This window comes from Pungitius pungitius, chromosome 17, assembly GCF_949316345.1.
Source record: "Pungitius pungitius chromosome 17, fPunPun2.1, whole genome shotgun sequence".
NCBI classification, from domain to species: Eukaryota; Metazoa; Chordata; class Actinopteri; order Perciformes; family Gasterosteidae; genus Pungitius; species Pungitius pungitius.
Genome location: NC_084916.1, coordinates 5,533,313 through 5,546,524, shown reverse-complemented (window position 1 = coordinate 5,546,524; position 13,212 = coordinate 5,533,313). Strand labels below are relative to the sequence as shown.

Here is a 13,212-nt window from a genome sequence, read left to right as displayed (position 1 = left end):
AGAAACTCTAGATCCAACATATCTATTTGAACATGCCAAACACAACTCCAACCACAATTTAAGAGTTAATGTAACTGTAAGTATATGCAAATTGCTAATTTTCAGCACACATTTGTGGACCTATCGATTGACGCTGGATGCTAACAAAGAAACCGAGGCAAAAGGCAAGCCGATTCCACCCCGATTAAAGACATATCTTTCAAACAAACCTTCCCTGAGTTATGGAAAAACAAACACCAGGCACACAAATCATTTTATCGCTTTTCGATCATAAACGCTCCTCACCTTTGGCGTTTTCAACAAAACAATCCATCATTCCTGGGATTTATCAAGTGATAAATACCCACCGGACGTTCTGTGTTACTCAATCATTTTTTTCCATTTCAAGATCACTTTTGATGTTTTGGAGGGAAACTTTTGCACTTCAGGGTCAAGAGTGTAGCCGAGCGTCATACCCTGCTCTACACGTTTCGGCTCCTGAGTGACTACACTGATGACTAAAATATCCGCCTTTAAAATTTGCCAAGGATTGACTGAGATAGGAAAAAAATACCTGCAATTTGTAATGCCTGTAATTATCAGACGCAAGCATGTAAGCTTGCAAAATTCCGTGTACAGACTACCTCTCCTTATCATGTAGTGGATGCTTTTGTCCTGCACCCAGGTGAGGCTGCTCACCATATATATGCAGGTTAGAAAAAGAAATGACACTGTAATTAATTGTACATCTCCCCTTGTCAGCATTGTTAATAGGCACACTCTGTGAGCCAATGAGCTAGTGCCTTTCCAGTTACCAGTAATCACGAGAGTTTCTGTTATTATGACTCAGTCGACATTTACAAATGTTGTAAACTCTGCTACAGGACTTAAATATTGAGATGTCAAAGATCATAGGAGACGGATGATGACTCCTCTCATGGCGGTCTGGTTTGTCTAAATGATGTCTTCCTCCCTGACCTTGGCATGTCACTCACAATGGGCATTATTTTCACTTCCCTTTCCCACTGCTGTTTTTTTTATCATCTTATGCATTCTTTTTTGTTTCATCATACTTCTGATTGTTTCCCTTCCATCTACCTATCCTCACATTTCTATTCTTGTTGAAGGACCTGGATAAGACTCAGACTGGCATCATGCGTCACCACACCAGCATCAGTGAGCTAAAGAGGAGTTTCATGGAGTCGTTGCCAGAGCCTCGGCCCAGTGAGTGGGACAAACGTCTGTCCACCAACTCGCCTTTCCGCACAGCAAGCATCAACGGTCTGCTGCAGCCATCGGTGAGTCCAAAAACACTCTGCAGAAGAAATCCTTTCAATGTGTCTGTCAGATCATACACTTGGATTCTTAGAATAGCGCCACCTCATGTCTCTCTACGTTAAAATAATATTTTGTTGTATTAATCTTAGCCACACTAATCGCATAGATTAATGCGTTTGTGTTGACAGCTCTCGTCTGGGAAACCAGAATGGAATAGAGCCATCAATAATGTTTTTTGTAACATCTGTGCTTTCAAAGAAAACCATAGCTGTTCACCAATTCTCACGAACAGGAACCCGTAACGGACACATTGTTTTAAGAACAGAAACTATGTTACCCTGATCTAAAGTGAAATCACATTCTATAACACAGAACTACCAGATTTAGTATAAGAGTCTTTCAGCTTTTTTTGGGTTCCATATGTGCATATTACTCCAAAGGTCTGGCAACCAGGCCTAGTTGCTCACTTTGTAAGTCACACATGCAGTGACGTGCGATGAGGTTTGTGGCTCTTTCACTGGCTCTTCCAAAGTCAGATTCATAAATAGATGAATTCCACAGAGTATCATGAATTCACCATTTAACTCGCTGCTTGTACATTGACTAATTGTAATATCCTGTATCAGCATTCTTTTCACACGCATAGACACACATATTTGGACAAAGAAGAACGGTGAATTTATAGCAGCTCATTTGCGCTGTACCCTCCGTGTGTTCTTAATTTGACATCACAATTCCACAATTCATACTCTTTCAATACAAATTAAATTATGCAGTTCACTACTAAAAGACAAATGTAGTAATAGTTATTGTAGATTTTTTTCTTGTCTGGATAGTTCTGGTCTCCTTTTTGTCATGGACTGTGCAGCAGTGTATGCATGGTCTTACCTTTATTTGTTAATGAAGTCCATTCGCCTGTCCTTCTGGACAAAGCGCTCTATGACTTTGTTGTAAAATTCCTCTTTATCTCCTTTGAGTTTCAAAAGTCTCTCTGTCTCAATAGAGATCATTTCCAGGGATAAAAGTCATCCTTCGTCAGTCCGATTTCGGCTGTATGTTTTCAGTCTTTTCAAAGCAGAGAAGGACCTTTCCACGGACGCTGTTGTAGCCGGAACAGTGCGCACCAGCTGAAGTAACTGAAGTTGCCTCAAGAACAGTCTCCATCAGATCCTTCTGGGCCAAAAAGTTGAGAAGCTGTCCAGGAGATTTGCACTCATTCCTCACCGTTTGGGAGCTGTAAAGTCAGATGAGATCAGCTTTGAGCCTAACAAAGTAAAGAATCTGGCCTATTTTAAGAGGCTCTGCATCTTGGTGTCATCAAAATGGTGTGACATTTCTTTAAAATTTTGCAGTCAACCAAACCAAGGAAAGAGAGTTCACCAAAATGATCAAACCTTTCCAGAATGAAAAAAACATTTGTTTCCTCTCATCTCTGAGTGACTACTTACTTTAGACCTTCTTGGTCAGGCCCAGTGTGGCGCATTTCTGGTCAAATCGCTGTCGAACTCCTGTCTCTGGCGTTCCAATTGTGTCGCGGGTTCGTGCACAACAAAATCCGATGTCCATTACTTTGTTTAGCAGCCCTCTCCGTTTTACTGAAAATATCTTCATATGCTATGATGAGAAAGGATGTTGACGCTTTTGTCAGCCATCAATCATATCCAGTGGCCATCATTAGCGTGTCATAACATGGAATAGAACACGCACATCTGATTTGGTTCAATTTGTGTGTGTAACAGTGAGTAAAATGGCTTCAGGCACCTTTTCTTTCACCTTGGCTTGCACCCCATTAAGCTCTGATGCCATCACAGCGTCTCCGTTGTAAGTCTGAGCTATCAGCTTTTCCACACAGTTGTATTTCTCCAGGACTCCCATGAAGTACTCTGCTATAGCAGGGGCTCGTCTGTCATTACTGACATCATCAAACACCCAAAACGCCTCCCTCACTTCACAAGCCACCTCAATTTTATCTACATAACGCAAAATGACAGAGATGGGCTTTGTTTGTGACATCCGTCGTCTCGTCTACTTCTACAGCAACAAATAGGGCTGCATCAATCTCTTTTTTATATAATTTCTGATCACATCACTAACTGCTTCAATTAAATCGTTCTGAATTCTGTTTGATAAGCCAGAAAACATAGTCTCCAAATGTTTAGCTAACCTATCATCTGTCTCTTAGGGAGTAACGCAATACATGTACCAGCGTTACGTATTTAGAATACAAATTATGAGTAACTGTATACCGTTACAGTTACATTGTTGAAATCAATGGATTACATCAGGGGTTTTCAAATGGGGTGAATGTGAGCCTTCCCTTAGAGTAGGTAAGGATAGCCGAGCCCCCCCTTCCCCAAGATCCCATCCGCCTGCCCTAACCCACACATGCCTCTGCAGTAAATGCCAAGGTTCAATAACAAATGATAAAATGTAAATATCTTTCTTTAATATTGTATTTGAAGACATTTTATTACTACAACGTTTCTAAAAGTGCATTCATAAACAATTCTTTGCAACAGCAAATAAGTGCAACTTCGTGCAAGCCTGATTGAGGCTACTTTTAGCATCACTGAACATGAACATAAACTTGTGTGCTTAGTTTCAATGTGACACCGAAGTTTGCATGGTCTCATGCTATCATTTGCTAGCACCTCCTTGCAGACCACACACTGCGGCAGAGGAGCAGCCTCGGACCCTGACCAGGTGAAACCTAACTTTAAGTACTCAGGATCATATTTCCTACGTTTTCTGCTGGGTCCTGTCTCCTCACTTAATGCTGCCTTCTGTTGACTTGGGACTAGGAAACGATGCATTTTACAGCTAATACATTTTTCTTCATGTGTTGCCAACCGTCCCGTATTACCCGGGACATCCCGAATTATGGGCAATTTTGATTTGTCCCGGCCGGGACAGCTCCAGTCCCGTTTTCCAATCACAGCCTCCTAAGTCAATGACGCGCGAAAAACTCCCGGTTGTTGTGACGCATCAGACCAGTGTGCGCGCGGGTGCCGGGTGGCCAAAGCGGAGCATGTGAGGTGGGAGCTGTCCTATCTGTTAAAATGAGCACTGTGAAATGATACACAGCCCGGCCGCCGACCGCTAGCATCCCCCGTCAGCCCGTCAGCCCGCAAAAGTCCCTGATTTGGGGTTGGGAGAGTTGGCAACCCTATGTGTCAAGCCTCCATCCTTTCCAACACTGGTGGACGCTAATATTTAGTCTCCGCTATTCGTCCAAAGCCAAATCTATCCTTTTGGCAGCAATTTGACTTTGAATGTGAGTAGTTGAACTCTTGTGTCTGCTGAGGCTTCTTGGTAGATTCTTCATGTCACAAAATCCTGCGGTAGTCATTGTCTCGAACAAAAAGGCAGGGAAAGCAGAAAAGGCACAACCGTAATGCAACTTTTCGGTTGTACCACTTGGTTTGAAAATACCGTGTTATCTTCTGTACCGTTGTTTGAAGCAAATCTTTCAGCTCCGGCATGCGTCTTCCATTATTTATCACTTCCAGTTTTGAGAAATGTTTTAGCTTATTTATATAATCTTCCATTTTCACCGACAGAGAAAAAAATAAACTAACTGATGCGGTGCATTTGACTTTCGCTAATGTCACAACACTGTTAGCTAGCATATGCTAGAAGAAGAACGATAACAGAACAAGCCTGTGTGTTCACACACGCCCTCTTCAGTGAAATGGCTGTAAGGGAGGAGGCTGCCAGTCTAGCTGCCTCCCTTCCTGCTTTTTCACTGTGGGGTTTTGTCAGATGAGCAGGACTAATATGTTATAAACATAGGTGGAATACATGACCTAGACTATGGAGTCTGAGGACATATAATAATAGTTGGTACAAACATTTCATTGGTGACATATAGAGACATTAATTACACAAGCTCAATTTGAGCGATTGCGCAATCCGAGAGGAGGCACCGCTCGCCGCTGCCGCTTCACCATATTTGGACAGGAAAATACACAAAATTAGCGATATTGCCTATAACAATCATTGGATTTATTGGAATCTTATAGTTACACTTCTATTACAGATCAGTTGATATATAATATATATATATATATATATATATAGAAAAAGACGTACATAAATACTTCGATTTTGTCCATATATAATACTGCATTTCCACCATGTACTCCATCATGTGGAATTACACTTTTTGCTTAAAGCCTAATTTTAACAATATTGCTTAACGCCTGAAATTATGATGACATATAAGATGGGAGAATATAAATAGTCTGTTGCATCATCTTCCATTACATGTCATGCTGATGCTTTTTTTGGTGCATTTCAACCATAAGGAAGAAGAACAAGAAAGTGCCATTTCATCAAATGAGCCAATTTACAGGATTGTGGGAGAATTTAGGAAGGTTAAAGACCAGTCGAGCTGCTGCATTCTGGATGAGCTGCAGGGGTGCAGTCTGATTAGATTCCTACTTGTCATCTTTTTAATACTACAAAATCCTGTCAGATCAACATAGCTGGTGCTTATACTCAGACTAATGATTGGTTTGAATGTTTAATGAACATCAGTTAGTAGACTTTATTCGATGAAAACATTCTAATTTACAGCAGAAATATTCAATAAAATGAGCCCTTGATGTTAGATTAATGGAAATGGAAGGTTTATGCTATTTTTTATCAAATGCAACCAACTGTAGTCACTGCAGCTGCTTGAATCTCCATTGCCTCTACATTGTAGTGCCTTGTAGCTGTTGCGTGCATTCAAATTTTCCAACTCTAGAAAATGCATCTTTCTAGCAAGTTAGATGTTTTCATGGTAACACAACTAACAATCTAGCTACTAAAAAACAATTCAGATATAGCAACCAGCTAGAACTAATAGTTATACATCTAAATAGCTATAGATAGTAGGAAGATATATCTGCTAAATCACTACAGCCCACGGTATAATTTCTCCAAGCATTTCTTCGTATCTGTTATGGTAATAAGACCATTTTCTTTTTCATACCATCCAACAATAGCTATACCAACAAATTAAAGGGCACAAAAGATAAGATTTGATGATGCTGCATGTAGATGTAAATGTATGTAAATGGAGGTGACATCACTAAAAGAAGTCTAAAGGGAAAAACACACTGCAGCCACACTGCTGCATCACCTTAGCACCAATAAGAAGCAGCGTGTTGCAGTGGGTCAACAAAAGAAAATATTTAGCGCAGGAAAACAGGGTAAAGAGGAAGACCTGACATCCAGTCGCCACCGGATCGTTAAGTCACATTTGTGGGTGGCTGAAGTACCTGCGTAACTATTTTTGACCTAGCTGTTGGCCGTCCGTATGTGCTTTGATTTTTGACTCTGCCTTGTTCTGCCCACAGGATTACCACCTCAAGTAAACCCCCTACAACACAGTCTCCCTGCACGTGGTATCATCACACCACCACTCTCCTGTCTCAACCAGCTGGCCTCCTCACTCAATTCTTTAATAAATACTTTTTGTCACTATCGTTTTGGTCTGCTTTTGGGTTCCCTTCAGAATCCTGACAACATTTAAATGACCAAACCATAATTTTGTCTTTAAACCAATCAAGATTTTGCACTTTTTCAATGTTATACAGTTGTAATAAATGTATTGACAATTCTGGACAAGTCTTTTCTGATTAAACTAAATGTGGTCATAATGCACGGTTGCAGACATCAGACCTCAATATCTGACGGAAATACTCTCCTTCATTGTGAAAGGAGCTTGTTGAACTGGTTCGGGAGTCTCCTGGACGATTTTCTGCAAGCGTGCAGAAAACTCTTTTGCTTGCAGATGTTTAATTGACGCGCGCGCATGAACCTGATTTGCGCTCTCGAATTTTGACAGTGATTTTCCGCCATAGAACCATCCCATGACGAAATACCATATGCGGAAGCACAACCAAACGGCTCTTTTAAGAGCCACACACACACGTTCTTATTAAGCAAACGTCCTATTATTTAGTATCAGTGTGTCTAACAATACAATTACCCTACACTTTATTGTACTATATTCAGTGCAGTGATGGGATGTTGTAAAAAGGCACATGTGCAAGGTTTTTCCCGGACCTGTCGCAATAAAAGGTACGAGGATGTATCGTACATCTCGGGATACCGACGCAGTGATGACGTGGAGTTCGGCGCAAACTCTCCAGCGTCATTGCGTCTGTGCAGTGACGTCGTATGTAATCCTATGGCGCAAAATGCTGGCGACGCATTCAGTGTGAACGTACCACAAGGCTTCCGCTTAGAGTGACAGTTCAGTTCCTCCGGCCCTATCATGACATGATGGCAATGTTTCAAGCCTCATTCCTGTTAATGTTGTCATAAATTGATGTTGGAAATTATGATGTTGAAAATGTATGACGGAAATACTCTCCTTCATTGTGAAAGGAGCTTGTTGAACTGGTTCGGGAGTCTCCTGGACGATTTTCTGCAAGCGTGCAGAAAACTCTTTTGCTTGCAGATGTTTAATTGACGCGCGCGCATGAACCTGATTTGCGCTCTCGAATTTTGACAGTGATTTTCCGCCATAGAACCATCCCATGACGAAATACCATATGCGGAAGCACAACCAAACGGCTCTTTTAAGAGCCACACACACACGTTCTTATTAAGCAAACGTCCTATTATTTAGTATCAGTGTGTCTAACAATACAATTACCCTACACTTTATTGTACTATATTCAGTGCAGTGATGGGATGTTGTAAAAAGGCACATGTGCAAGGTTTTTCCCGGACCTGTCGCAATAAAAGGTACGAGGATGTATCGTACATCTCGGGATACCGACGCAGTGATGACGTGGAGTTCGGCGCAAACTCTCCAGCGTCATTGCGTCTGTGCAGTGACGTCGTATGTAATCCTATGGCGCAAAATGCTGGCGACGCATTCAGTGTGAACGTACCACAAGGCTTCCGCTTAGAGTGACAGTTCAGTTCCTCCGGCCCTATCATGACATGATGGCAATGTTTCAAGCCTCATTCCTGTTAATGTTGTCATAAATTGATGTTGGAAATTATGATGTTGAAAATGTATCCTCATCGATTTGAATAGCAAATCTATTCCGTTTTGCCCGCTGTTATTATATTTCTTTGGTGCGTTTATTCACTCAAACATATCACTCTTGGACTAAGGTATGTAACCAATTTTCACCTGGGAGGTGAGAGGGAATACTATGCTTATTTTCATTTCCTTATTACAAATTTCTTAACAATGAATTCCTCCTCAGTTCTTGAAAAACCCAGAATATATGAACATGCAAACATTTTTTTCTTACAAAAGTTCCACTTTTCGATTCAGGAATCTGAAATCAGCAACATTGTCAATATATATGTTAAATATACATGAAATTTGACATGGCAGTGGGGGCATGTCAATGAACAACAAGACAAATAACAGATGCAAGAAAATGTCATGTCAAATTTGATTGCAGTATAATAATAAAATGCTATGCGCTAGGGGGATATAGAATAAACCATTTAAAAAAAGGATAAGAATATTACAAATAAAGTGCACTAGCGAACACATAACCATACTCTACACAACTGTTTTGTGAGTGTATGTGGAAGTGTGAAGGAACTGAACGGTGGAGAGGGATGTCAGAGTCAGTTGGTGATCACCCCCTCAGCAGAGCGGATGACACGCTGCAGCCTGCCCTTGTCCTTGGCTGTGGCTGCAGCGTACCACATGGTGATGGAAGAGCAAAGAATGGACTCGATGATGGCTGTGTAGAAGTGCAGAATTGCAGAATTGACTGCTTATTCTAAACTATGGCATTCTCCAATGGGCCTATTAAATACATGGCTAATATTGTGCGTCGAGACAAAAACACTTGAAATCGCTTAGGTTTAGGCCATAGACCATAAGGTTTATAAAAAATGTCTCGGCTTGAACTGAGATCTTAAAATAAGTAAAAAATAATGCAACTGTTGGGGATGGGGTTACATTGTAGTGACTTTTAAGTCTTGTCTTGCACAGATGTAAAAGTGTGCTTTGTGCGTTGGTATCAGCAATGATCATCATGCTCTGGGAATGAGACGGGGCTGGACAGCTGGATGAAATTAGTGACATATGCAAAATATGCTTCCCAGGTGATTAGTGTAATGGATGGCTTCTTACATGTACACCTCTTTTTACAAGTATAAGCTAATAGTAAGAAACTAAAGTTATGATAGAAAAAAAAGTAATCTAAGTTTCCCTTATGATACACATCGTGTGTCTGTGAGTTGCTGACTGTTTATTTGATCCCTCCAGTCTCCTGTGCTAAAGACCCAGACAATCACCATCTCAGACAACACCAATTCCATGAGAGGAAGTGTGACCTGCAAGGACATCCCCTTAGTTCACACTGAGACCAAGACGATCACATACGAGTCAGCAGAGGTGAGGGGAGCTCTTGGAATTGTTGACAAAAAGGTTACATTCCAGTTTAGGTGTTAATTATGTCACCTTGTATGAAGTGCAGTTAGTTATAAAGATGTGTGTTTACGCATGTTTACATATATTTGCCACAGAAAGCCTGACCCTGACATTTTGGACTTATCTGACCTCTGCAAATACTTAGAAATGTGCTAAACTCTGGCCATTTTTTTTCCATCTTTCGGTTCTTTAATTTAGTAGAAATGGTCATACAAGGTTAAAAGAGATCTGTAGTTGCCACACACAAGGTGACGTGTTTCAGGAGTTTGAGTGGGTTACCCACTTATATTAGTATTTAGTAATCCCAGCTCCTCCTCATTTTACTGAAACCTTAAATGGTAGGTTGCTACCATTTAGCAATGTGAATGGTTGAATGTAAGAAAATCTGTGAAGCACTGTACAAAGGGGTAAATAAATGCAACATTTATATCTTTGACTGTCTTAAATTACAAATCAGAAAAAAACAATTAACAGATTGGAGAGTAAAGTATGTAAAATGTATTAATTTGAGGTCTTCTGTAACACTTAAAAGGTGTCTCTCCCGCAGCCGGTGGACGGCCTGGCAGAGAGGGACTCAGGAGTGTTGCTTAGTGCCCAGACCATCACCTCAGAGACCATCAGCACCACCACTACCACCCAGATCACCAAGGTCTGTTCCTCCACTAGCAGCCCCACAGTCAGTCAATACAGAACAAAACAGTAATTGATCCCTACTTACCTTGCAGCGTACTCATTATTATTATTCGGGCGAACGGGTTGATCGCAATGACTTGGTTGATTGAAAAGTAGTTTACAACCCTGAAAAAATGTGGGCACCCCTGCGTTAGACCTTCTCCATCACGGCGTCACTACAGGCTGCACCGCTTGCTTGAAAATTAGGGTGCCCCTACAGCCCCCACACCTAATGTTTGACCATTTATCTCTTCAGAATACGCAACGGATTTTAAGTTTAATATTGTGCAACATCTTAATATAGATTACTCATTTAACATGTTGCCTGCTGAAAAAAAAAATGTATTGACTCACGTGACAGCTTAATATTTAGAGCGAGTGGATTAATTTATTATTATTTTTGGTATTGCACAAAATACATGGGTCTCTCTACTTCTAGTCATGGTTGTGCTGTTTCCATAGAGGTAAAGGACATTTGAAATGTGGCAGGAGTAAAATAGGCTTTGTGACTGCTCGCCAACCTGGCACTCCTCCAAACTGTTTAATCGGCGGATCAGGAGCTTCTACATCGCCTTTATCGAACTGCGAAAAGCCTTCGACAGCGTCTCCCACCAGATCAGGGGTAGCCAACCACATCTGCGGCTCAAGGCCTACTATGGCCAGGGAGTCACCAACCTCCTTGGCACCCAGCTTAGGATGGTCAATGAAGACACAGGCATTGGTATCCGAGCGTGTACCAGGTACACGCTCCACACTCTGGCCTTTGCAGACCATCTAGTACTGTTTGCATCTAGCAAACAAGGGCTCCAGATGGCCAATCAGAGTTGAGAAGCTCTGCTCGTCATCACTATGGCGTAAATGGTCGCGCAACCCTCGTCTACGGGACCATCCGCGATCGTGCCCCCCGATGCCCGATGGTTTCACTGGTCCGGCCCGCGTGACATCAAAGTGGACTGTATGTGGCCCCAAACCTAAAATTAGTTTTATACCCCTGCTCTATAACAAGAGCTAATTCATACGGACTTGCCATCTTGACTTGCTGCATGAATTACCGTAAATATTGTAATTGTCAGTCGTCATGTCTGACATTTAAACTCAACATTTAGATTTAACATTTATATTTAACATTTATATTTAGATTCAACATTTATATTTAGATTCAACATTTAGATTTAACATTTAGATTTACATCTAACATTTATATATAAAATTTACATTTAACATGTATTATTTAACAACTTTGTGTTATTGCCAAACATTGTACTTGGAAAAGTTGTTGCATGTATGATTTTGTCTCAATGTTTGAAAAAGTGACATGTGAATATTTTCCTGCTTTTTTTATTCATATGATAATGCTAAATATACGAAAAGACACTTCATGAAACAGCCGCTCACCGGAGACACACAGGCAGCTGAGACTGAACGCCTGCAAGTTAGTTGGTGTCTAACTGAGGGACGCTGGTACCGACAAAACAGGTCATTAAACAGGCTGCTGGTCACCCTGAAGTAGCGCTGGAAGCAGTCATCTAGACGCACTTCCTGGAGGAGTCGGTAAAATTAAAGCTGTGTGTGGCGATGGTTGATGTCACGAACACAACAGTTTGCAGTCCCGACGTTTGTGTAATTCACACAACAAATGGAGAGTACAAAAAGTGGTAATTTATTTCCATAGTGGAAACAGTAACTGTCAATAGAAAAAAGACGGAGATAAGTCACGGCCCGCTTTACTTGCGCGAGGGGGGGTCTTGCATGTGTTTCCTACCCTTTTTTTGTTGTGTGCTGTCTTTGTTGTAGACGGTTAAAGGAGGAGTCTCTGAGACTCGCATTGAGAAGAGAATTGTCATTACTGGCGACACAGAAATTGATCACGACAAGGTGAGTAATAACTGACAGAAGATCAGTATTGTTTCATGCTTCACTGTTTAAACCTATATATATAATTTTGCGGCTCAACCATAGAGGCCCCGCCGTGATCCCAAAAAATATATGTATTAGATTTATTATATTAAAAATAACACAATTATTGGTTTACTGGAATATACCCAGTATTATTTGTAAAATAAAATATCTGCGCAAAATATATGCTTTTCCTGCACGTCCTATCCGCCTAGGGTTGCCACCTTTTGTACAGAAAAAAAAGAGATGCTACGACCAACAGTGGGGGTGGGCGCGGACGTTACGGGACGGGTGCGACTGCAATCCCCCGGTGATTCCTTTCCCACTCTCGTCGAGACTTTTGAATACTTCAGATGGACCTGGGGGGGTATCAGGAACTGCCTCCGCCAATCGCCACTCCGCCAAGAGACCCGCCCTCCGACTCTTGGTTTGTTTCAGATTCAAGGCTAATCAAACCAACGATGGCAGCGAGTATTACCCAATCAGGGGCGAATATAACGAGTCTTCACAGAATTCGGGTGGGATTATTTGCATGGGATGCTGCATTGAAGACAACTCGGAAAATATGGGACAAACCCCGTCCCGTAGTGATTCAAAACGGGACGTTTCCGTATTTTACGGGACGGGTGGCAACCCTATCTCCGCCTGCCTTCCTGTCTCAGCAAGTCCATGCCCAAAAAAGGCGCATCTAAGAAGCAGTTTAACCAATTACCGATTAAAGATAAAAAGGAGTGACATTTCAGATTCCTAAAATAGATTCAGCCTTAGGCCCTCGAAGGGCTGGCTCCGGGCTGCGCTCTTGTCGGGGCTAGTTTTGCAAGGCACTGTTTTAACGACATGGAATTGCCGAGGATTATCATTCCAAGAAGACCCAACCAAAACTCTGTAAAATCTCTCCTCCAAGCCCTGTTTGACTGAAGGTAAAACAGGTAAAACAACTGGACCCAGATCAGCCTGACCTCACAACCAGATAATGGACT

At 41.6% G+C, this 13,212-nt stretch overlaps 1 protein-coding gene across 9 annotated transcripts in view; it reads left to right on the top strand.

Moving 5' to 3' along the window:
* The window catches only part of epb41a (erythrocyte membrane protein band 4.1a), a 40,996-nt gene that overhangs the window by 24,430 nt on the left and 3,354 nt on the right, over positions 1-13,212 (top strand). For 7 of the 9 annotated variants that reach the window (XM_062558689.1, XM_037473381.2, XM_037473382.2 and 4 more), the window contains 4 exons: positions 1,107-1,277; positions 9,500-9,628; positions 10,197-10,313; positions 12,131-12,211. In XM_062558689.1, the coding sequence (XP_062414673.1) occupies positions 1,107-1,277; positions 9,500-9,628; positions 10,197-10,313; positions 12,131-12,211 (498 nt within the window). Of the gene's footprint in view, positions 1-1,106; positions 1,278-6,602; positions 6,730-9,499; positions 9,629-10,196; positions 10,314-12,130; positions 12,212-13,212 lie in introns of those variants that run through there. The other 2 variants (XM_037473378.2, XM_037473383.2) reach the window with 2 other exon arrangements.